The sequence below is a fragment of the Pantherophis guttatus genome, chromosome 4, assembly GCF_059756535.1.
Source record: "Pantherophis guttatus breed Tessera chromosome 4, ASM5975653v1, whole genome shotgun sequence".
Lineage (NCBI taxonomy): Eukaryota > Metazoa > Chordata > Lepidosauria > Squamata > Colubridae > Pantherophis > Pantherophis guttatus.
In genome coordinates this window covers 27,613,925-27,637,861 of record NC_142066.1, presented here as the reverse complement: position 1 = coordinate 27,637,861, position 23,937 = coordinate 27,613,925, and the positions used below count along the sequence as shown (strand labels likewise).

At 42.3% G+C, this 23,937-nt stretch overlaps 1 protein-coding gene across 7 annotated transcripts in view; it reads right to left on the bottom strand.

Annotated features, from left to right (window-relative positions):
- Positions 1-21,919, bottom strand: part of EPN1 (epsin 1) — a 30,122-nt gene extending 8,203 nt beyond the window's left edge. For 2 of the 7 annotated variants that reach the window (XM_087891823.1, XM_087891827.1), the window contains exons 1-5: positions 21,639-21,919; positions 18,414-18,663; positions 9,733-9,872; positions 3,475-3,546; positions 2,375-2,461 (exon numbers count right to left, since the gene is read on the bottom strand). In XM_087891823.1, the coding sequence (XP_087747949.1) occupies positions 2,375-2,461; positions 3,475-3,546; positions 9,733-9,872; positions 18,414-18,663; positions 21,639-21,866 (777 nt within the window). In that variant the 5' untranslated portion in view covers positions 21,867-21,919. The remainder of the gene's footprint in view (positions 1-2,374; positions 2,462-3,474; positions 3,547-9,732; positions 9,873-18,413; positions 18,664-21,638) is intronic. The other 5 variants (XM_087891824.1, XM_087891828.1, XM_087891825.1 and 2 more) reach the window with 3 other exon arrangements.
- Positions 21,920-23,937: the final 2,018 nt, after the last annotated feature.

Below are 23,937 nucleotides of genomic sequence, written 5' to 3'. Positions count from 1 at the left end.
CAAACAAACAAACAAAATCTTTGTTCTAACTTAGAAATGGACAGAATTGGTATATTTGCTTGAATATTTATTATGAACCAGAGCAAATTGCAATAGCTAGGCACCTTGCTCTCAATAATTGAATTCAAAGGCTTCGTTACACTAAGGTCTACTTCTGGTTTTCTTTTTCTTTTATTTTGGAAGTGTCATTTAAATTTTCAAAGTCCTTTCAACACTTGACATTATTACACAAAAGGGAGACAGAACATCCAGGATATCGCCTGCAAGCCACCCAGAAATCAAGGGAGAGATTTTGATTTATATTCACTTTTATTTATTTTATTTATTATTTTATTAGATTTTTATACCGCCCTTCTCCCACTAGACTCAGGGCGGTGAACAGCCAAGAATAAAAACATCACATACAAAATTTAAAATTATTTAAAAAAAGAATTAAACAAATTTTGGCCCAATAAATTTAAAACACCCCAACTAAAATCAATTAACAATTAAAAATATCTAAAAATATCTAAGTGGGGGTTAAGTCAGCCCGGCTTGATGAAATAAAAAAGTTTTAAGGGCACGGCGAAAAGCACGGAGATCTGGGATCCTACGTATCTCCGGGGGCAGGTCGTTCCAGAGGATAGGTACTGCCACAGAGAAGGCCCTCCCCCTGGGAGTCGCCAGCCGACATTGTCTGGCCGACGGCACCCTGAGGAGTCCCTCTCTGTGGGAGTGTACTGGCCGGTGGGAGGCTATCGGTGGCAGAAGGTGGTCCTTTTGCTTTTATTTACAACATAATATTTGCGCAAAGGTAAAGCCACAGCTTCCACATATAAAGTTCTTTGGAAGAAGATACAAGAAGAAGAAGAAGATACAAAATGGTATTAGTTGACTTGAGTGCTCTCTGGGACAGAAAAGTGGGATACAAATCGTGTCCATAAAATAATAACTATTTCACAAGATGGCTAAGAGATGTTTTTGCTAGAGTAAATCATGGGTCTTATAGGAGATGACTGGGCTGAGATCAAAGGAGGGGTCAAGGGCATCATCAATCTAGAGTTGTTCCATTAATCTACCGTATTTCCCCGAAAATAAAACCTGTCTTATATTTCTTTGAACCCTGAAATAAGCGCTTGGCCTTATTGCCATGCACTCAAAAGCCCGATTGGGCTTATTATCAGGGGATGTCTTATTTTGGGGGGAACAGGGTAAGTCCAGACACCTTTCAATTCCATTGACTTTTATCTGGTGCCAATTTGTCTTGACTGTTAGATCAGATTCTTGTGCACAGGTAGCATGTACAAGTAGTCCTCGACTTATGACCACAACTGAGCCCAACATTTCTGTTGCTAAGCAAGACATTTGTCATTTGACATTAGTAACACACGGCTGTTAAGTGAATCTGCCTTCCCCATTGGCTTTGCTTGACAGAAACTAGCAAAAAGTGATCACATGATCCTTGGGACACTGCAAATATGAGTCATCTGAATTTTGATCACGTGGCCATGGGGATGCTGCAGCAGCAGTCGTTAAGTGTGAAAAATGGTTCACAAGTCACTTTTTTTCAATGCCGTTGTAACTCTGAATGGTCACTAAATAAACTGTTGTAAGTTGAGAACTACTACCATGTTTCCCCGAAAATACGACCTACTCAGAAAGTAAGTGCTAGCTTGATTTTTACATGTGCGCCCAATATAAGCCCTACACCCCAAATAAGCCCTAATTAAGACCCCGCCCATTCCAGGGTGCACAGGTAAAAATTAAGGTAGGGTGGGGATGGGGTGTGTGTGTGGAACTGCCCTACTACTTACCTTTGATATTTGCAGCCAGGCCTCGCGCACCTCAGCCCATTTCTTTTGCTGCAGCTGGCAAGGCTTTCCTGAAGACCTCTGTAGCCGATAACAGAGCTCCGGATCAATCCGGAGCTCTGTTATCAGCTACAGAGGCCTTCAGGAAAGGCTTGCTGGCCATGCCGGATTAAGAAGTTCCTGAAGGCCTCTGATAGCAACAAAGAGGCCAAGGACGATGTGTGCAAGTGAAGTAAGTCAGTGGATGACATCCCTCCCCACCCCCAAAAATAAGACCTGATACCTTTTTTGGTGGCAAAAAAATTATAAGACAGAGTCTTATTTTTGGGGAAACACAGTAGTAATAAAGTTGAAGTACTCTGAACTAAAACTCCTGTTCCTAAGTAACTTATGCCTGACAGATCTTCTACTTGAGCATTCAGAAGATGCCAACGAGATGCCTCCTGGAGTTGACCCCATGGGGCAACGAAGGAAATCGTTTGCTGCTCCACATTGCCCTCCTCCCACCCACATCACCCCTTTCCATGGGAGATCTTTTTTAACCACCATGGTAGGCAGCTCCCAGCCTGTCTCTTCCACCTCACCTCCTCCTTGGTAGGCACCGTCTCCTTCTTACTCTCTTCAATGGCCATCTGGAGGCGAAGGTCATCCCCACGGCGGATCCGCTCTTCCTGTAAGAGGGTTGTGAAAAGGACAGAGACATTAACGGAGGCAGTAGAAAGTGACAGGTGGTTACTCACCTTTGGCAAGGAGAGAGCAAGAGCCAGAATATAGATGGAGCAGCAGCTTGGCCAGGGATCAGATCAACTTTGAAGCATCTGCTACTGTTGTTTCTGTTTTGCATGAAAAGTTATCTTCAGAAAAAAACATCCGAGAAAGAGAGAGAGAGAAGTGAGCAAGATGCTGTTCTAACCCTCCAACAAACTAGTTCATGCCAAATAATGGGAATCCTGAATTTTGGCTCCTTTTGCCAATACTTCATAAAAGTAGAGTCCAAGTGGAAGCATCTTCTGTTCACTGCAACTCCCTCGGGCCCCAAACTAAGTATATGACCCTCTGGGTGCCCAGCAATCTCAGCGTTAGCCTGTCATTCCAGGATTTCTACTGGCTGAATTTCTAGTATTTTATCTTTCATCTACTGGCTGAATCCAGTAAAATCCAGAGTTTACACACTAAAGGTCTTCTTTTTCTTGCTTTTCCACCTCATCTTCAGCTAAGGTGAGAAAAGACATCTGAAAAGACATCAAGAATTCCAACTTCTTTTCAATTGAGTATCTGATCCCTTTTCCCCCATCAACAACTCATAGGTACATTTTCTTCCAGGATGTTGTGTCCAAGCTTCTGGAGACATTCATCAAATGTCTTAGTAGGCCTGAGTTCAAGTCCTAGCTCGGTCAAGCTTAGGATACCTGGATTGACCGATTTTATTACCGAGCCTCTCGCTGGGAGAAACTTGGAAACTGGCCAATTGAAAAATGGACAATTCACCAGATAGTGGACAATAAATGAAGCCTAAAGCTGAAAGAGAGGTTGTTGCCATCGCTCTCCTTTGGATGGGGATTTGGAGAGACAGAGAATGCCACGTTAGTTAGAAAAGTGTGAAAGGTCAAGACTAGCTCAGAGAAAGTAGTTTAGTTGATTATTTCAGGAAGAACTGAGTGGGGTGGCGTGATAGCAGTCTAACCTTGTCGTGCTCCTCTTTGCTCAAGCTAAGGGCTAGCTGGAGCTGTAGGTCTTCGTCGGCCACTGCAGGGGGCTGGGAGGGAAGAAACACAACATAAGAGGCATGGAATGGAGTTTGACACATGGAGAGGAAGGAGGAGAAGACAGACAGATGGAGGGTACCTCCCATTCTCAAAGCTGTTTCCACACTGGATTGCAAAAGCCCAATCCAATCAACTAGCCCATCACCTCCCAGGTTTTGAAATGCCCGATATATTCAGTTTCTGGAAGAATATTTGTACCTCAAGGATTGAACTGTGGGGTGGCTTGGTGCTCTCCGAGCTTGGCTGTTTTCTTGCCGATGTTTCATGACCCATTTAGATGACATTAGCAACGCAAAACCCCTTCTAGCCATGATGATGTTACCTAGTTGGGTAATGAAATGTCTGCAAGATAACAATCAAGGCTTAGAGAGCACCAAGGACCCATATAGAGTATTCCATTGGCCGAACCAATGCTAGGTATACTTGCCAAGCGCAACTTCTCTTCCTGGCTACAATTAAACAGTTCTCACAAGAATTTCAAAAGCACTCCAAGCCCTAAGTAGTATTCTAGTAAGCAAAAGTAAATTGTATTGGAACTGTATCATGATATATGTAGAGAAATATGTCCAAGAATCAGTAAGATACCATCACTTCCCAACCCTTTAGGTAGGATCACCCTTCCCAATCAGGTGTGTTCACATGTGATGGACATCCACTCCCATAAATGATGGAAACTGAAGTCCAACCCCTCTAGAGAGCCACCAGGTAGAGAAGGCTGACATTCAAATGAACAAAACAGGGTATGAAGAAACCAGGATCAGAGTCCTGTTCTGCTATGATGCTCATCTGTCAGCTCTCCCTACACCAGGGCTGTCAAACTCCTGGCCTGCAGGCCGGATGTGTCACGCGCTGGCCACGCCCACGCCCGGTTTAGCGAAGGGGGAGAAAGTCCTGATACGTCATGTGATGCCTCTATGACGACGTGAGTTTGACACCCCTGCCCTACGCTCTTCCAACACAGGGTAACAAGGGCCACAACCTGATAGTATCTAGAAAAGTGAATGCCTTCTCTGTGGGAGAAGGCAGACATATTTTTATGCTAACGTCCATGTCTGTGAAGCATCAGCCTGGCAGCTACACAGGGAATTGGAAACTGGATGTAGGGAAGTGAACTCTCAGAAGAGAGGAGGAAGGAAGCAGCAGATATAGAATATTCTGCTCCTTCTATCTGTACTCTATAAAAGCCAGGCACTGGAGAAGGGAAATCTCCTTCCACAAACTCTAAGGAGAAATATTTCTCTCTATCCCAACTTTCCAACTTTCCTGATCACATCATCCCAAGCCCTCCCCAAAAAGTAATCACTTTTTCATACTTCAACACAACAGAGGCAGAAGACTGGTGGTGTCAAGAGGAGGGAAAATAGCCCATGCCATGTCTAGACTTTTTTTCTGTGTGGTCCTGTTACCTAGACATCTTTCCATAATGCAAACAGAGTAAAAAAGAAATCTACCACGATGGCACAAATCTTAATTAATACCTCTGTGAGAATTTATTTGCTTTCCGTTTACGAACAACAGGGTGGAGTAGGAGGAAATGCGGCATGGAGGGGTGGTCAAGGGAAGTGGGAAGAAGGTGCCAAAAATAAACAAGGAGCTGAAAATAAAAGAGGACAAAATGGGATGGGGTTATTGGGGGAGGGGAGTGATCCCTCTGGAAGAGCCACAGGAACAGGAAGGAGCTGACAAGGAGAGCCCTGGGAAGGAATCTCAAAGATGGGGGTTTTTTCTTCTTCAAAAGGCAACTGGAGTTTTTTGAAGGAGGAGGAGGAGGAGGAGGAAGCGGAAGAAGAGGAGGAGGAAGAAGAAGGAGGAGGAGGAGAAGTAGTAGTAGTAGTTTCACTTCTCATCCAAGAAGCTTCATCAGTTCAGGAAAAAAACAGTCGCTGCCTTTTGAAGGAAAAAAAGCACCTTTGAGACAACTATAACGTGGAAGATTGAGAATCTCCACAGACCCCAGGAATGAGTTTAATGCTTGCAGAGTCACGTTGGAATTGTAGGAACAGCCACTCAGATCAGTGATGGAAATGAACAGTGGTTGGAGGGCAGCAGACCTACGGAGAATTAATCATCACGAACAGAGTCTGGGCCTTCGCTTCACCTATGCAGAGTGAGTGAGCACATCTTTTTTCCAAGAGTGGTCCATTTGGTGGAGGAGGCAGACTTCTTAGGAGAGGGAGGGGCTATGAAAACTACAACAGAGGAAAGGTAGATAAAAGTGCATCATTAAACCAGGGGTGTCCAACCTTGGCAACTTTAAGACTTGTGGACTTCAACTCCCAGAATTCCCCAGTCAACCACAGGAATTGGCGCAACTGATGTGCAACATGAAGCTGTACACTGCTTTTCTAGCCATGGCTGCCTCCTTGAGTGGGAGCCACAAGTCCAGGGAGAGTGTAATCCCATCCGGAACAAGTTATGGGAAGTCCCCAGAACAAGAGGATCCTAAAACCCAAAGTCACTTGGTTTCTCTAGGGTTGAGCCAAAGCTTCTTGCTCTCCATCAAGTCTCCCACAGCCACCTGACATCAATAGGACCTCCACAGCATCGCTCAGATGGCCCAGGGTGGACATATATAGCTGGGTATCATCTGTACACTTATGATATACCTCATCCCAAATAAAGGGATGATCTCACCCAGAGGTTTCATGCAGATATTAAAGAGGAGAGGAGAATGCACTGAGCCCCATGTAGCGGGAGCCATATGCTGGGTGTCTCCTCTCCTATCCACATAAACTGGAACCAGACCTGGAAGAAGAAGGGAAGACAGAATACCACCATTCTGCCCATCCCACTGCTCGAAGCTGGTCGAGAAGACTATGACTGATTTTCTTCCAATGGCACTGGAAGATTTGTGGACAGCAATTCATCCCTTATCATGACCAAATGCATTACAAAACGCTTACTTCAAAGCTCAGTAATGCTCAAAACAATCCCTATCAAAATTCAGCTCCCTTATCTGGCACTCTAAGGGCTCCAGTCAAGACATTTTAAAGAGGGATCATACTCTTAAGAGGAGCAACAGCTGAAGGAACTGAGAGTATCAACCCCCTTCCACAACTCTCTCTATCCGCAGGCATAATTGTTAATCCAGATCCATGACTCTCAACAGTCTCAAGTGTACATCAGTCTGTTCTGCACATAACACTAAGCCATAATATGAGAGCTACAATCCAACACATCTGGAAGACATCAGATGGGGGAAAGCTGCCCTAATAAAGCAGCCTCTTAAAAAAAATATTTCTTCCTCAAATCTGATTCCCTCTGAACATTGCAATCTACTGCAACTATCAGCCCAAGGCCACCTGATCAATGTTCCCAGATGATGAACTTTTAAACCAAAACATGTCAGAACCCAGGTTGAAAAAGGCTCCCTAAAGCTTTATGGTTTTTGGCTCTTTTTGATTAATTAGCGAGACACCTGCATTCTACTGCTGTTTTTATTTGGAACCATGTCTGTTAGCACCATTCTTTTTGGTCCAGTTATCATTCAATCGGGCACTCGTCACTTACACAGAAGCCCTCTTTAAGCCCCGTCAGCGTCAGGCTGTGTGACAGCTTCAACTCAAATAATTTGATCAGAAGGCAATTGCAAACCAATTTTCCAAAGCAATCTGATTTGAAAATTCAATGCATAAAATTGATTTGATTATTCAAACTGAATCCGAGCCGATTAAAATAGCCTTCAAAAAACAAAACAAAATTAATTTACGTGCAACTTTTTAAAAACCTTTAAGCTATTACAGCCAGGGACTTTCTCACTATTATCTTTTTAAGCTTTTTCATTTTTGAACTAAAAAAAAATAGGACAACAAATGCACAGCAGAATTGAAAGTAATTAATAATTGCAGATAAAACAGCAGGATAACACAGTGGAAACAAAGTTCAAGATTGGCAACTGTTTGACATTACGGCAGCAATGAGTGAATGTTACTGCCCAGTCCCCAAAGTTATGGCCATTCCAGTGCCCCTGCTGTTGTTATGTGATCAGAATTCAGGGGCTTTGCAGACCACCGACAATGAATAACTCCAGGGGTGCTTTTCAACTCCTCCCTACCTATTTTCTCTTGCCTCCATCTCTGCCCTTAGGGCCACCCTGCCCTCCACCAGCTCTGCTGGTCCTGCTACTCTGGGCTCTGCTGGCCCTGGGCTCCATTTGGCCTGCCAGCCCACATTCCCCTCACCCTGCCAGCTCTGCTGCTCCCAGCTGGCCTTCCCCACCTTCTTCTATCCACTGTTGACAAGGCGCATCTGGCCCGGCCTTTCTTGATGTAGCTGCTGGCCACACTAGGCTTTCTTCCCAAGGCCACATGCAGCCTTAGCCAAATCACTGCTGGCTTTCTTCCCAGATGGTGGACTGCAGGGTGGTCCAAGCGGCAGAGACCCGGGTGGGGGTGGGGGGATGATAAGCCTGTGAGGGAGCCAAAGAGAAGGCAGAGGAGGCAGTCCCCGGGCTGGGAGGGACCAAGCCAGGAATGCCTTGGATTGGGGTGGATCCTTGCCTAACAACCATAGGGATTCTATTAACCATGGGAAGTGCTGGGATTCTCATTGCTGGACGATGAGGTCACATGATGTTGTACTTCATGACTGTTCACTTATATCAAAACAACTTACTTTATGTGCGGCCAGAACCTGAAAATAATGTTTAACACAGCAGAGTACTTAAACAAAATGGTTCAGTTGAGATCTGCATACGTGGGATTGATTGGGGTAGATTATAAGGGTGACACCGAAATATAATTTTATGTCATTTTACTCCATTTTATATATTTATGTATCAAATTATATTGTATCTAATCCTATAACTATTGTATTTTACCCTACTTTTATTTTAAACTGTTCGTATAAGATTTTAATGGTGATACGTGTTTGCACCTTATATGGCCTATAGGCTAATCAATAAAGCTAAACTAAATTGAACTAAACTTAGTGACAGAAATTTACATCCCAATTACTGCTGTAACAAAAAGAATACCTGTACTTTTTTGGGGGCACTGAACAACCATCAAAAGGAGGTGAATCATTGAGTAAATGGGGTTTACCATTCATAAAACTTTTTTCTCATCAAAGATGGAGGGGATACAGAGAAACATTGGGGGGGGGGGAGCTTTGAAAATGATCTCAGGTGCGCTAAGCCCAGTGGTCCCCAACCTTTCCGGCTTTGCAGACTGACAGGGGGAGCAGACAGGGAATGGTCCCGTGTGAGTGGCAGGCACATATGCTTGGGCAGACAGCTCCATTTATCCAGGTGAAGCTCCATTTCTGTCAGCGGCAGGCCCTTGCGCAAATGGGCCTTCACACATGTGCTTGCCTGCCGCTTGCGTGGCCTGGTTCCGAACGAGCCGGAGCCCAGTACTGGGTCGTCGTATGGGGATTAGGAACTTCTGCCTAAACAGAGAGGTTAAGAAAGGCAATCCTTCAGGTACCAGACCTTAAGAGGCTATGAAGTCTCAGCACAGAGCCTGAGACGAATGATTGGCTGCTATCTTAGCTTGCCTAACTGTCCTACACACAAGGGGAGCCTTCTTAGAGCGTCTGATGTTATCCAGGTGTGGTAACAATTACAAAAGGAAGTAGGATCAGGCTATGTTTTGGGATTAGATCTAATGCAAAGTCCACAACATCACTCCCAAGTGTGGAAAATAAATAAGGGAACAAAATTTAAAAGCCTGCAGACTGTATTTCTGATTCTCTTCATGGCCTATAGCTGTGTTTCTCAACCTCAGCAACTTTAAGTGTGTGGTCTTCAACTCCCAGAATCCCCCAGCCAACATTCTGGCTGTGGAATTCTGGGAGTGGAAATCCACAGATCTTAAATGTGATGAAGTTGAGAATATCGAGCTAGTATAACCTATGCAACTCTACAGTTGTAGCAGCTGCTCAATTTTTCAACCAGCTATAGACGTCGAGGTGGGGAGAGGAAACTTCTGGAGATGTTTTTCCTACAAAGGAATAGGAGAATGGTCCTATCAAAATCGTATTCCTGATCTCATAAAGTTTTATATTCTTCCACATGACTGTTCTTAAGCTTCAATAGATTCAAACGAGAACCTGCACACCAAATAACAGCCCCTCCTTTGAAATATACAGTTTTTTATATCCCATCAGACAATGATCATTCGCCCATTCTTTGCCCCACCTCCATGCAACCAAAGAGCCTCCAGTGACAGATTTACCTTGGCGCTTACCTGCTCCGCTTCCTCTTTACTCATGGCCAATGCCAGCTGCAGCTGCAGCTCTTCTTCCCCGCTGCTCTGGGGCCATGCTTGCTCTGCTTCTACTGGGGCATTTGCCAAAGATGATGAAGCAGAAGAAGCTGAAAAAGGAGAACAGAACAGGAGATAGTTGATCCAGAATGAAGATCTTTCCAACCTTAGTTGAAGGACCAAAGCAATCTGTAGGGTGATGTTGCAGATAGACAGAAAGGAGATGACAGATATTTCTCCAGAACAACTGCAAATAATACACAGCCTTATTTGTGATTGCCGTTATGACAGAACTTGATCAATTTTACGGTAAATCTATGTTCACTGATGTACAGGCATGGTGGTGCAGTGGTTAGAATGCTGTATTGCAGGCTAATTCTGCCAACTGCCAAGGGTTCGATCCTGATCGGCTCAAGGTTGAGTCAGCCTTCCATCCTTCCAAGGTCAGTAAAATGAGGAGGCAGTTTGTTGGGGGCAATATGCTGATTCTGTAAACCGTTTAGAAAGGGCTGTAAAGCACTGTGAAGCAGTATATAAGTCTAAGTACTATTGCAGTAACTTTCATGAAGTACCACATTTTCATTTATAATTTGTTCATTACATTCCTCCTACAGCTGCAGAGCCTCAAGTACAGGTTAGCAGGATGATCCAAAGGCCAAAAAAAATCACCTAAAATTGATAAACACTAATCAAAACAACCGAAGGAGTAAAAAATAATTGTGACAATAGCTAAAAGCCTGACCACACTTCAAGACTAAGCAAATCCCAGTATGTGTTGTACAACATGTCTCAGTTTCCCAAGTTTTGAATTCCATTTGGATCCAGTGAAAATGCTTGAAGCTGCCTGTCCCTAGAGAGTACTGGACAGACTTAAAGACTCTGGTTCACATTTTTGTTCAGTATAAACAGTCATATTTTCTGGATTATCTATCTGGGACTTTCTGGAATGACGAAGTAGGGCAAAGATTTTTTTTTCATTTAGTTTCGCTACTATTAAAAAACCCCATAAAAACATTAAACTAAATGGACAGTCCAGACTAAAATAATCTTACAACACAAACCAAACAAGGCCGGGACAAGTAATGATATATCAACCACAGTCTTGGAACCAAAGCCAGATTTTTGGAACTTTCTGGAACCTCAGGAGAGAGGGCGCCATCCTTATCTCTGGCGGGATGCTGTTCCATAAGAGGAGAAAGCATATTTTCTTTGTCTCACAAGAGGACAATATTTAATGGAAGGAACCTGGAGCGCACCCACTCTTTCAGAATGTATTTTGTGAACAGAAACGATTGGAAACAAGCGGCCATTCAGATATCCAGGCCCTGTGAGATAACAGGACTTTATAGGTCAGGAGTCTCCAACCTTAGCAACTAAGGTTGCTAAGACTTGTGGACTTCAACTCCCAGAATTCCTCAGCCAGCTTTGTTTTAAGATGTTTGGAATTCAATTCCCAGAATTCCTCAGCCAGCTTTGCTTTAAGACTTGTGGACTTCAACTCCCAGAATTCCTCAGCCAGCTTTGTTTTAAGACGTTTGGAATTCAACTCCCAGAATTCCTCAGCCAGCTTTGCTTTAAGACTTGTGGACTTCAACTCCCAGAATTCCTCAGCCAGCTTTGCTTTAAGACTTGTGGACTTCAACTCCCAGAATTCCTCAGCCAGCTTTGTTTTAAGACGTTTGGAATTCAACTCCCAGAATTCCTCAGCCAGCTTTGCTTTAAGACTTGTGGACTTCAACTCCCAGAATTCCTCAGCCAGCTTTGCTTTAAGACTTGTGGACTTCAACTCCCAGAATTCCTCAGCCAGCTTTGCTTTAAGACTTGTGGACTTCAACTCCCAGAATTCCTCAGCCAGCTTTGCTTTAAGACTTGTGGATTTCAACTCCCAGAATTCTTCAGCCAGCTTTGTTTTAAGACGTTTGGAATTCAACTCCCAGAATTCCTCAGCCAGCTTTGCTTTAAGACTTGTGGACTTCAACTCCCAGAATTCCTCAGCCAGCTTTGCTTTAAGACTTGTGGACTTCAACTCCCAGAATTCCTCAGCCAGCTTTGCTTTAAGACTTGTGGACTTCAACTCCCAGAATTCCTCAGCCAGCTTTGCTTTAAGACTTGTGGACTTCAACTCCCAGAATTCCTCAGCCAGCTTTGCTTTAAGACTTGTGGACTTCAACTCCCAGAATTCCTCAGCCAGCTTTGCTGGCTGAGGAATTTTGGGAGTTGAAGTCCACAAGTCTTAAAGTTGCCAAGATTGGAGACCCCTGTTATTGGACTGCAGAGGGAGGTTGTTAGTACCCAATACCTTGAATTGCGCTTGGAAACCAACTGGGGTAGATTCCAGATGGCCTTCAAGGGCAGCCCCGTGTACAGATAGTCCTCATTTTACAACTGTTCAAAGTTACAACGGTCATAGAACAGGTGCTTTATAGCCCATAAAACATCCCCCAGCCGTCATAAATTATTGTGCCGCCACCTCCCTCTGCAGTCACATGACCAGGGCAGGTCAGCTTTACGATTGGATGCGGCATCCCACAATCATGTGACTACAGTTTGCAGTGTTTTTTTGCCGGTTTGGGCAAACAATACCAAGCCCAATGAATGGGTTTGTTGAAAGGCCCTCATGGAAAAGGTCAACAAAGTATTTTGGTCATGCGAGTACCTTAACATACAACCGCAATGACGTAAAACTGTAATCCTGGGCTCAACTGCAGTTATATGTCAAGGACTAGAACACATTGCGATAATCCAATCATAAGGTGCCCAGGACATGAATAACTGCCTGAAGGGCCTCAAGGTGAATGAGAGAACTCAAACGTTCAAATTATATGTAGTCAGAAGATTATTTGCCTGATGGAAATGATTTTGCCAGCCAGAAATTTGGTGTTCTTAAACCAAGTGATGTGATTTGACAAAATGTACATGGCACATTGAGAACACAGTTGGCATGTCTCCCAGATGGGTTCCTTCAAAAGGAAATGAGGTGATTATTTCTAAACTGCTCTTTATTGCATTTTAAAGCACTATTTCAAAGGCACAGTGCTGATCAACAGCATGAAAACGTCCACTAATTAACTCTAGCTTATACACAGAAAGCCAGTGGGTTCTACAATTATTTTATTTTAATAAAAAATAGGGAAAGATGTAATAGAACCGAAAAGCTGGAACTTGTATATATATATATATATATATATATATATGTATTTCCTCTCCTGAAATTACAGGTAGTCCTTGATTTACCACCACAATTCAGCCTCAAATTTATGTTGTTAGGCAAGGTAGTCTTTAAGTGAGTTTTACCCCACTTTTTAATGTCCTTTCTTGCCACAATTGTTAAGTGAATCATACAGGTGTTAAGTTAGTTATTCACGGCTGTTAAGTGAATCCGGCTTCCCCATTGACTTTGCTTATCAGAAGGTCGCAAAAGATGATCTCATGACCCCAGGACGTGGCAACCGTCGTAAATATGAATCACTTGCCAAGAGTCTGAATTTTGATCACGGGGATGCTGCAATGGTCGTAGGTGTGAAAAACGGTCATAAGTCACTTTTTTCAGTGCCATTGTAATTTGAAACGGTCACTAAATGAACTGTTGTAAGTCAAGGACTACCTGTACCTGACTAGTCTAATTAACTTTAAAGCAGTGAATGTAGTTCCATAGTGCAAGGCCAAAGAAAGATAAGCCACGTTATTAAATTGATTCTCCACAAATCCAGACACATTTTTTGCAAAATTGGCTAAAAGCCCAGCTTACATTATGAACCAAACACAGAACAGAGAGCTATCAATAAGATCTTAATCAGGAATGGAACTGAGGAAGGTCAAATGCAAAATAGTTTTAATTATCTCAGTACCTTCCAATAAAAAAAATTAGAACTCCTATCTGCCTCCTACTTCTGTAATACACTATTAGTGTATTACACTAACTCATCCAAGTTACATTGCTCTTATCCAAGGTACTTTGTCCAAATCTCAAATTAAACAGCTTTTCGTGACCAGGGGCCACATCCTACATGGATGAGCAAAAGGTGGTAGTAAATATGGTATATTAACAGGCTGTTATTTACCCTGACCTATCCCAAAGGTGCTTTTTCAAGAGGCAACTGGGCTTTCTGGTTTTTCTTTGAAGCCGTTTCACTTCTCATCCAAAATGCTTCTTCAGCTCTGACTGGATGGTGGGGAATGGAAGGATTTATACTCCTTGCAGACAGTATAAATCCTTCCATTCCCCACCATCCAATCAGAGCTGAAGAAGCTTCTTCTCATCCAAGAAGCTCATCCATGAAACGTCTTCAAAGAAAAACCAGAAAGTCCAGTTCCTTCTTGAAAAAGTACCTTTGGGACAACCGTGACCTGGATGACTGAGAATCTCCATAGACATTTATCCTGACTTAATTCACATATATTGTTATGCCAAAAACTATAGTTTTATAAGCCAGAATGTTTGGGGTCTAACAACTCACCAAGCTAAAAGCAAACAAACTTTAGGACTTAGCAATCAAGAGAATCTCAAACTTTGCCATAGTGTGATCCTTTGAAATAATAAATCAGTTACTTTTAACGAGTTAGGTCTGACCCCTCCTCCCCCCAAAAAACTGGCCATGTTTCAAAAAGTTCTGAGATCCTGGCTCTTTCTCCAGGCCCCACATTAGAGTAGGCCTCACATTTGATTGTCTTTTAATCACTGCTTTTCTTCAGGGCTTTGTGTGAGGATTTTGTTCCTATTGTTTATCTGATTTGTCCGACTGTTTTTACTGTATGCTACCCAGAATGCTTATAGAGTTGGGCAGCGTTATACAATCCATTTCTAAAATTAAAAAATAAAGAAATAAAATGCATTTCCTGAAGTAAATAATTTGGTGGTTTTTTTAAAATAATACCAATCACCTACTTTTAATAATTATATTTTAAATTGAATAACAAATGAAAGTAGTTACAGAATCTTTGCACAATTTTTTTCCAGATGATTTTGTTGGCTCCACATTCCCAGCAGTATTCTTGAAAAAAACCACAGTGAGTTGTGTGGAAACAAAAGATATCTAACTTTCACCATACTTTCTTGATTCAAGCTAACGTATTAACACTTTACTTACTAGCTAATAAAACCTTTTCCATTTTGAAAGACAGGAGTCTAAAAAAAATGCTGAACTTCACTATCACATAACTACAGGTCAAGCCATCAGAGATGAAGAGAAGTATTTCCAAAAATGTGGAAATTCACTATGGTAGTCAGTGGATTCTCAATACCTTGTAATTATTTGCCAATGATCAACAATTCATTGTTATGCACTGCCAAAATGAGAATTTCTCCATTTTGTATTAGAAATTTCAATTCTAAATTTTGTAAATCAAATTACAAAACCGTATTGATATTTTTGATAAAACAAGTTATTTTTAACAGACAAATTTATTTATTTTTGCAAAAAAAAAATAATCAAATATAATTTCAAAATAGTATTCTATAACGAAAGAATACAGTATTATTGCCATTCACAGTGTAGGAGAAGGAAAGATAGAACCTGAGGGCGGAGTTAAAAGAGGAATTAACCTAGGTTTCCTAAGTAGCCACAAGCAAGCTAAATCCAACCTCCCTTGAATTCCACTGACTTTTTTTTCAATTCCAAAGAAGTGCTAACCATTAGTTGAGAAGATTCCTATGCAAAGGCTTTTTAGCAGTAAATCAGTTTAATTGGACCTTCATGTGTGGTCTCACTCTCATCTGACACATTAGAACCCATCTCTAATAAGAAATGGAAGTAAGAAGAAAAATAAACTTGACCCAGAATATGAGATTCCTTGGCTTAGCATCTATACACTCAACTGAGAAACTGAGGTCATCCAAATGGATTTATTTTAAATAAAATTACTTTTGAAATATTTTCTACCTTCTCCTGTTAGGGCTCCAGAGACGGAGAGCCAAACCCTGATATACACTGATTACTATTCAAATTCTTTTATCTTCTCCAAATTAAACATAAAATGACAATATTTATATCACATACAGAGTGATGATATAACATTATTGTTTTTCCATATAAAATGAGAAACAAAGATGTTACATGAAATTAAGATTGCTTCAGGAATGGCTGTGGCTTTAGCCCACTATAGTCCCATTGCTACCCAAAGAATTAAAGGGGACTACAGAATTTAGAGACCAAAATACACAAGACAAATTAAATACGGTCAACTCAAGGGAAAATTTCTCTCTTTCCTGATAACCTGATGTATGACTGACAGTTTTGCTATTTTAAGCACCATTTTCCCCATTGCCCAAAAAGTTGGTATGGACTTTGGTTTTTCCTACTTCCACAAACACACCCAAGAAACTTAATTTATGAGGGGAGCACTTCTGAAGAACTCAATAGGACTTGCTCTTTCATATCTCTCTTATGTAACATTATAGTTTTATTGTTCATAGATTTTAGGAATTAGTACTGAAGGCAACTTTTTTATCTTACTTTATCTATTGTACTTCAATCAAAGGGTATAGGAGTGTTAACACTACACATATCATGAGGTTGGGAGTTGAATTTAACTACAGGCCACTGCTTGGGATTTTCCTCTGGCCAAATATGGTTAAAAGTCTATCTGCAGCTCCATTTGGGGGTGGGGGTTGGGGGGTTAGGCTATGGATATTCCCTCCTTCCTTTTTCTACTGAATTCTCTCTAACAATTCCCCAGTTCCCTGTATTTGTGCTGAAATGGTTACAACAGGAAGCGAATGCTGCACTTTAAAAAAAAATAAAATCTGAACCTGCCCTACCAGATGTTGTGCAAACAAATGTGGTGGAATTTCATCCAGAGGTTATCGACATGGAGAAAGGGCACCAGTAGATCAAGAAGGCCTGTAACTCAATCTCAGAACCTGGCAACATGCCAAATTGGTGAGAGTTATATCAGGGGCACGCCTTTCTCTGTAGGTATAACTTCAGAAACATGAACACGATTAAGACAAGACACCAATGTTTTCCTATGAATGACTTCACACTGTCCTCCTTGCTGTCTCCAACTAGAAAAGGCAAAGTTGCACTGGAGACATATAGCAGGTTCAGATTTTTCAAACATCCTCATAACTGAACCTAAACAGCCAAAGTAATCCAGCTTCTACAAACAAATTCCAGCGCCTCACTTTATCAGGAACTTCCCAAATGCATTTGGAACCTAGCTCTTAAAACAATAAGGGAATTCTGGAAGTTATGGGTCTATCACGGTAGATGACTAGGCTGAGCTTGAAGGAAGAGTCAAGCAGTCATCACTCTCGAGTCCCTTCGCACCAAGAGATTTAAGTCCAGCCCACTTTGAATGCCATTAACTCTTACCTACCGTCAATTTGCTCTGACCATTAGTCGTTCAGATTCTTGTAGAGAGTATTAGCATGCCATATATATGTATTTATTTCCACTGCCTTCACTCTTGTGCTTGACAATCATGTTAGAACCAGAGGAAACCAGAAGTGGGAAAGGCTGCTGTATGGGAATGGGGTTGCAGATGGTGTCAGGACATGTTTTTTGCTGATGCAGAAAATGTAACCCTCATTTGGTCCCCAATTTGTATTCTAATGCTTTTTCTCCGAGATAAATATGACAGTATTTACACCATACACACACAGAGGTATCACTGTTTTTCCGTATACAGTGAGAAATTAATGAAATTTAATGAAATTAAGAATGCTCTGGGTGATGGCTCTGGCCTTCAAGCCACTATAGAGGTAATCCTTGTTTAGCCATTACAACTGGGACCAGCAACTGAGTCATTAAGTGAAGTGATTGCTAAGTGAAACTATGAGTGTGCTTACAATCTTATCTCAGCTTTCCTTTGCTTAGAGACCTGCAAAGGTTGTAAATGTGAGGATTGATCACAAAATTACTTTTTCATTGTTGTCCTAACTGTGAATGATTACAGTAGAGATAGAAGTTGACTTACAAACACTCGTTTAGCGACTGTTTGGAGTTACAACGGATCCCAAAATGGGACTTATGACCTGGATTTGAAGTTCTGATGGCCATCCCCCCCATGGTCACGTGACCACATTTGGGGTGCTAGACAACTGGCCTGCTTTTATAGCCATTTGTAGCATCCTGCAGTCACATGACCACAATTTACAATGAGTGCCTTACTTCCAGTCTCAAGCAAAAAAACACTCATTGCAGACAAGGGGTTTGTTTACTGACTATAGCATTCTCTTCATGATTTGCTTAACTAACATGGTGATCTGCTTAACAACTGCCGCAAAAAGTGTCATAAAATTGGGTCGGTCAAATGATGATCAGCATGACTTATGACCATAATTCTGGGCTCAATTATAGTTATAAGTTAAGGAAAACCTGTACAAGGTAATATTAAACAAGGAATACCTGTGTTATCACTTCTACCCAAAGAGTTAAAGATGATTGCAGCACATAAAAATTAAATATGGTGAACTCAAAGAAAAATCTCTCTCCTTTCTCATGTCCAATGTTTGATTGACAGCTTTGCTATTTAATCATTATTCTTCCCATCATCCAAAGGAATGTGGTTCTACCTTATGTAATACATAGGCTAAAACACATAGTCCAAAGAATCTTATTATACCAAAGAAGAATCACCTGGAGATGAGAGGTGTAGATTTGGATAACACAGAGGACAATGTCAACTACATCAAGGCCCAAAGCACTTACCGGTTGCAGTCTGGGCCAGCTTCTCCTTAGTTTTGAGGGCGTGGACCCTCTCTTCTTTGAGACGGTCATCGTCTTTAAGGAGGGCCACCAGCTGCTTGGCCTTCTCCCGCACGTTGACCCCTTGATCTTTGCCATCCCGGTCAACGTACTGAAAATCCTTTAATGTTTGGATGGCGTAAATGTTTTCTTTACACTGCTGTGCGACCCGCTCTGAACCTGTCTTTATTAGGTATTCCATAAGTGTCATTGCCTGGAAGAGATGTAAGAAGAAAAGAACTCATGACATGCTTAGAAGATAAAAGGTGAAAATGAGAATCTGAGAAATTTTGGCCCTGGGAAGCAGAATTATGGGAATGCCAAGGTTCAAGTCAAGAAAATAACTTTTCATACAGGAGATAGTTAATAGGTGGAATTCACCATCTAAATGTCTTGGGTAGCTTTATATTTTTGGAGCAGAGGCCCAGGTTGAACTGGATGCGAATCTGCAGGTTCTCTATCAAAGAAAAGGGGAAGGGTTGCCAGTATTTATGTGAATTAATGATTCAATGGTAAAAATGTGGGGCCAGGCCAGGATGAATTTCATTAGTAACCTTGAACTGGTTGCTTTTTCTTTTTCAGCCATTCCTACTCCACATGGTAATTACTGTAGGTGATAAAAAACAGTGATCCAGTGATCAAAAGGCCATCATACTGACATCATTGTTTGTGGAAAAAATGACTTTAGGGAACCAAAACAGCATATGGTAAGGATTGTCGTGATAAAAAGGCAGACTGAGATAAGCACAGACTCAGCATCCTTTCCATATTTCTGGAAGATACCTGCACTGCATTTTAGAAAACATGGACTTACAGAGGAATAATAAACAAATGATGCATCCAGATGGGAAGCAGATCCAACAAATATCAGAAAGCTAATTGCAATTCTTTGATTTGTTGTCAATAACCACCGCTTTCTCTATAATATATCTGTAAACAGCAAGGTCGCCCACAATTCAAGTAGCAGGGAACGAAGGGGGAAATATGAAGCATCTGGGCAAGCTGTACACCTCTAAATGTTGCAGGTCTACTTCTCCCATTATTTTACCCATGATGGCTAATGTTTCAGAAAATTGTAGCTCAAATCACCAGCTTCCCCATTCTTTGTACAAAACAGCATTCTTCAATACTACATTTCCCATCATGGTCACTGCTATTTAGAATCCATCAACATCTAGGGCAGTGATGGCTAACCTTTTTGCCATCACGTGCCAAAAGTGTAGGAGCGTTGGGGGGGGGTGTCATACATGCACGTGCTCATACCCATAAATGGCACCCCCACGCATGTGCATGTGACCCCCCCCGCGCGACCCCCACTTTTGGCACATGATGACACGATGGGCCCAGTAGGCCCGTTTTTCGCTCTCCCCAGGCTCCAGAGGCTTTCTAGGAGCCTGGGGAAGGCGAAAACGGCCTTCCCCACCCCCCCAGAGGCCCCCCAGAGGCCAGAAACAGCCTGTTTCCCAACCTCTGGTGGGCCCGGAAGGCCTGAAAATCAGCTGGCCGGGGCTCACATGCATGTTGCAGCTGAGATAGGGCAATGCTTGCGTGCCCACCAATATGGCTCCATGTGCCATCTGTGGCACATGTGCCATAGGTTTGCCATCACGGATCTAGGGGTTAAATGGTTGCCTATCCCCAACTAATGAAAATCATGGTATGCTCCACTTAGCATAAGACATTCAACTTTGACTGAAAATAGCTCACAAAGCTTTACTCGGCAATATTTTTTACTTGGCCTTGCTAACCAAATGTGCTGCATATATTTAAATAAATAAATAATTAAAAATCAAAGAACACCCCCCCCCCCCAAAAAAACCTCTCTCCAAATTCAGTCCTCAGGTAGCCCTCAGGCAGTCACTTAGCAACCATTCAATGTTAGGACAGGACCACCCCCCCAAAGATACTTATGACCCAAATGCAAAGTTCCAATGGTCAAGAGCCCTTCCTAGTCCCATGATTGCATTGGTAACCAGCCCACATTTAGCAACTTGCAATGTCCCGTGATCACAACTGGTTTCCGGCAAAAATGGCCGCTTGAACAACGGGTTCGCTTAATGACCGGCACAAAAAAAGGTTGTAAAATCAAGTGTAGTCATATGATGACCCATTTAAATGATAGGCATGAGTTGCAACCATCAAATCCATGCTTAATTGCGATCATAAGTTGAGGACTACCTGCATGATGGAATCCCTTCATTTTAAAGCTTCACCGCCTCTCAGCCCCGGGCTACCAAAAGGCATCCAGCCCTAGTTCAGAAGCTTTCTAGGGTTTCAGACCTTTCCAGTCTTTCCTGAAGATGTCATGGCCTGAATTTGGGATCAGGTGGATGAGAAGTTGTTTCTCTACCACTGACCAACAGCCCTTCCATTCGCATGCTTGAGAATTAATCTGCATTTGGGAATGAATTAACATATTTGGACTTTTTGGATAAAGCATGCAGGTGGCAACGCACATATCCATTCTTCTGAATACTGTGTTGCGTGTGTTCAAAGAAGCATGCATTCTGTGATAAAATACACATCATAATACATATGAATAACTTTTCTACTTTCTTAATGAGGCCTCTGTGGAACAGGGTGGGAATGGAATGAAACAGATTTAACAGTGAATAGCTATGGAAAAGCAAAACAGGATGATAATGGCACCATTAGCAGAGATGTACCGTATTTTTCGTAGTATAAGATGCACCTTTTTTCCCCCTAAAAGGGGGTAAAAATTTAGGTGTGTCTTATACACTGAATGTAGCCCCGCCTACCCACTGGCCCCCACCCTTTGGCCTCTGCCTCGCAGCAGTTACCTCCTTGCAAGCAAACAGCAAGAAAAAACAACTCCTTTCAGCTTCAGAACAGCTTAATTAGCACAAGTTGATTGGATCGCCTCCCGACTCTCAGCTGATTTGCTCTCAGCTGTTTTGCGTGGGGTGCTGCTTGCTGCAAAGAGGTAAATTGCTGGAGCAGATTTTTTTTTTTCCTTGTGCTAATCAAGCTAAGCTGAAAACGAAAACGAAAATAAAGCAGGCTGTTTGCTGTTTGCTGCAATGAGGCAAAATTGCTCAGAGGCAGAGGGAGATTTCTTTTGCTTCTTTTCCTCACCAAAAAAGGTAGGTGCCTCTTATATTCAGGTGAGTCTTATACTCTGAAAAATACGGTATATATTTCCAAGAACAAGAGACGGTGCATGCTTACCTTGTAGACATGACGCCAATTTTTCCCATGATCGTTGAGACGTTTCCAGATCATGCTCATGATTTCTGAGAAGGCTACCACATTGTAGGTGAGATCGGCAATTTCAGACATGAGAGAACTAGATGGGCCCCAAGGGTCATTTGATGTAGCCTCACGAACCTTGATTTCGGCTTCAGAGTAATTATGTACAATATTCTTCATCTGGCGGCGCAGTGAAGACGTCGACATGGTGATATTAGGGGAGTGAAGGATGGGGGAGAGCCAATTTGTACTGTGCTCCAAACTTCCTGTGGATGGCTTCGAAATAAGCCAGGCTAATGGTAGCCAAAAGGGCTCTCCGGGTTAAAGCAAATGAAGTTTTTTGACCAATTGCTTAAGACAGTGAATCCTGCATATCCAGTCTGAATGGAACCTAGTTTGCTTCACAAGAGGCCGGCTACAACTTTTGCTCCTGTGCCACTTGCCTAAAGTCCCTAGCTGGTCATGCACTCTATGAGCACCCATCTGGGCGTCGCAGCCATTCCGAGATACGGCTGAAAAAGAAAGAGAGAAAAACTTTTAACACTGATTTATTTAAATTGCTATCCCATTTTAATTACTATATAAGTAACTCAAGGCAGTGAACATGCATAATAGTCCTCCCTCCCTCTTCGCCTCCCCCCCCCAACAACTCTGTGAAGTAGGCTGGACTGAGAGAGAGTGAGTGGCTGTGCTGCCCCCCAATCACCCACACGTCAGGGTTGGTGTAGAGAGCTTTATTCAGTCTATTCCCCCAACAGTTCTATTTCAGGTTTTTAGTTAACCTCCAGCTGTAAGCTTAGCACAGTAATTGGCTCGCGACCAAGTAGATAACCAAAAGCAAAACTAACTTACAGCCAAACTTAAAAAAGACTTGGAAATAAAGGCTTTGCTTGGGTAGGTACCAAAAATAAACAGCCCAAATCCCCTCTGAGGTCTGGGGCCTCCACTGAGGTTTGTCAACAAGTCCGGTGGTCTGGTTTCAGGGCTTTCAAGGAGAAGTCATAGGAATTGTCCAGGAGTTCAGGGACCCGTTTTCAGCAAAGCCAGCCACGAACGAGCTCCAGGCTAACCTTCCAGGCAATGGTCAATTAGTCCACTCGACAGATAACCGGCTGTTCCAAACACAAATATAAATGTGCTCCGCAACTGAATTAAATACACTAGATGAAGAGTTCCGGAGACACAAACAACCATCTAGCCACGATCAACACAGGTTGCTTCTAGCAATGCCTCCCTCTGCCTTCCGTGCTAAATAGCTCCTCCTGTGTGCAGCCCATGAAGAGGGGCGGGGCCTTTTCTCCATCAATCTGTCAGATCGCCGCCTCTCTGCCCTGTGTGCTCTAATATCCACCAAGGTTGGTAGTTCCCCCCCTCTTCTTCATTGGCATGGTAGCTCTCCCCAGACAAGACATGTTCTGCCGGCAGTTCAGGGTCAGCACTATCGGATGTTCCAGGAATGCTCTCATCAGGGTGGATTTGAGTTAAATCAAGTTGATTTAAATAATAATTATTAAAGAGCAACTGCCATCTCTGTCCCACAGCAGCTCCTCCTCTGAACTGCTGTTGACTCACCAACAGTCCCAATATTGCAGAATATATAGCCTCATGCTATATAACTAAGCTCCATGTCATGCTGAATAAACTAAATTATTAATGTACCTTAAATAGAAAACTACCTTTAGATAAATTTTTACTCCAAAACCATTTTATTAGAATAAATTTGATAAAAATCAAAAAGATCCAATTTAAAATTTAAAAATCCAATTTTTTTTATTTTGTTTTTTTTTAATCATTGATTTTTATTCACCCTTGCTCTCATATACCCTCAAGGCCTCTGAGGAAGATGTGGAGGAGCCGTCACTCACTTCAGATATCATAGTGGCCTAAAGTCATCCAGTTGGGTTTTGTGCCTTAGGTGAAACTAGAACTCACAATCTCCTGGTTTCCAGGCAAGCACCTTCACCACAACACCGAGCCTGGAATGAAGGACATCGTCCCTGTTCCCATTCTTGGTTTGCATGAATCCAAAAATCAAGTCCCACAAAATTATCCATATTCTGGATTAAAGGCCCTTACTTTAGGACTTTAAGAATTTGGTCAAACCAAAAGTTCTCTCCCAAGCCAGGTTTAAGTCTTCAAAAGAAGCGCATCAAGAGATGTGAAAAAAAGCAGAGATGCTTCAAAAATTTGTCATATTGATAACCAGGAGAAAGAAAAGGAAAAAAAAATTATACATAGCTCTTTATCAGAGTAGCTTTAAAAGCAAGTAAAATTAAAA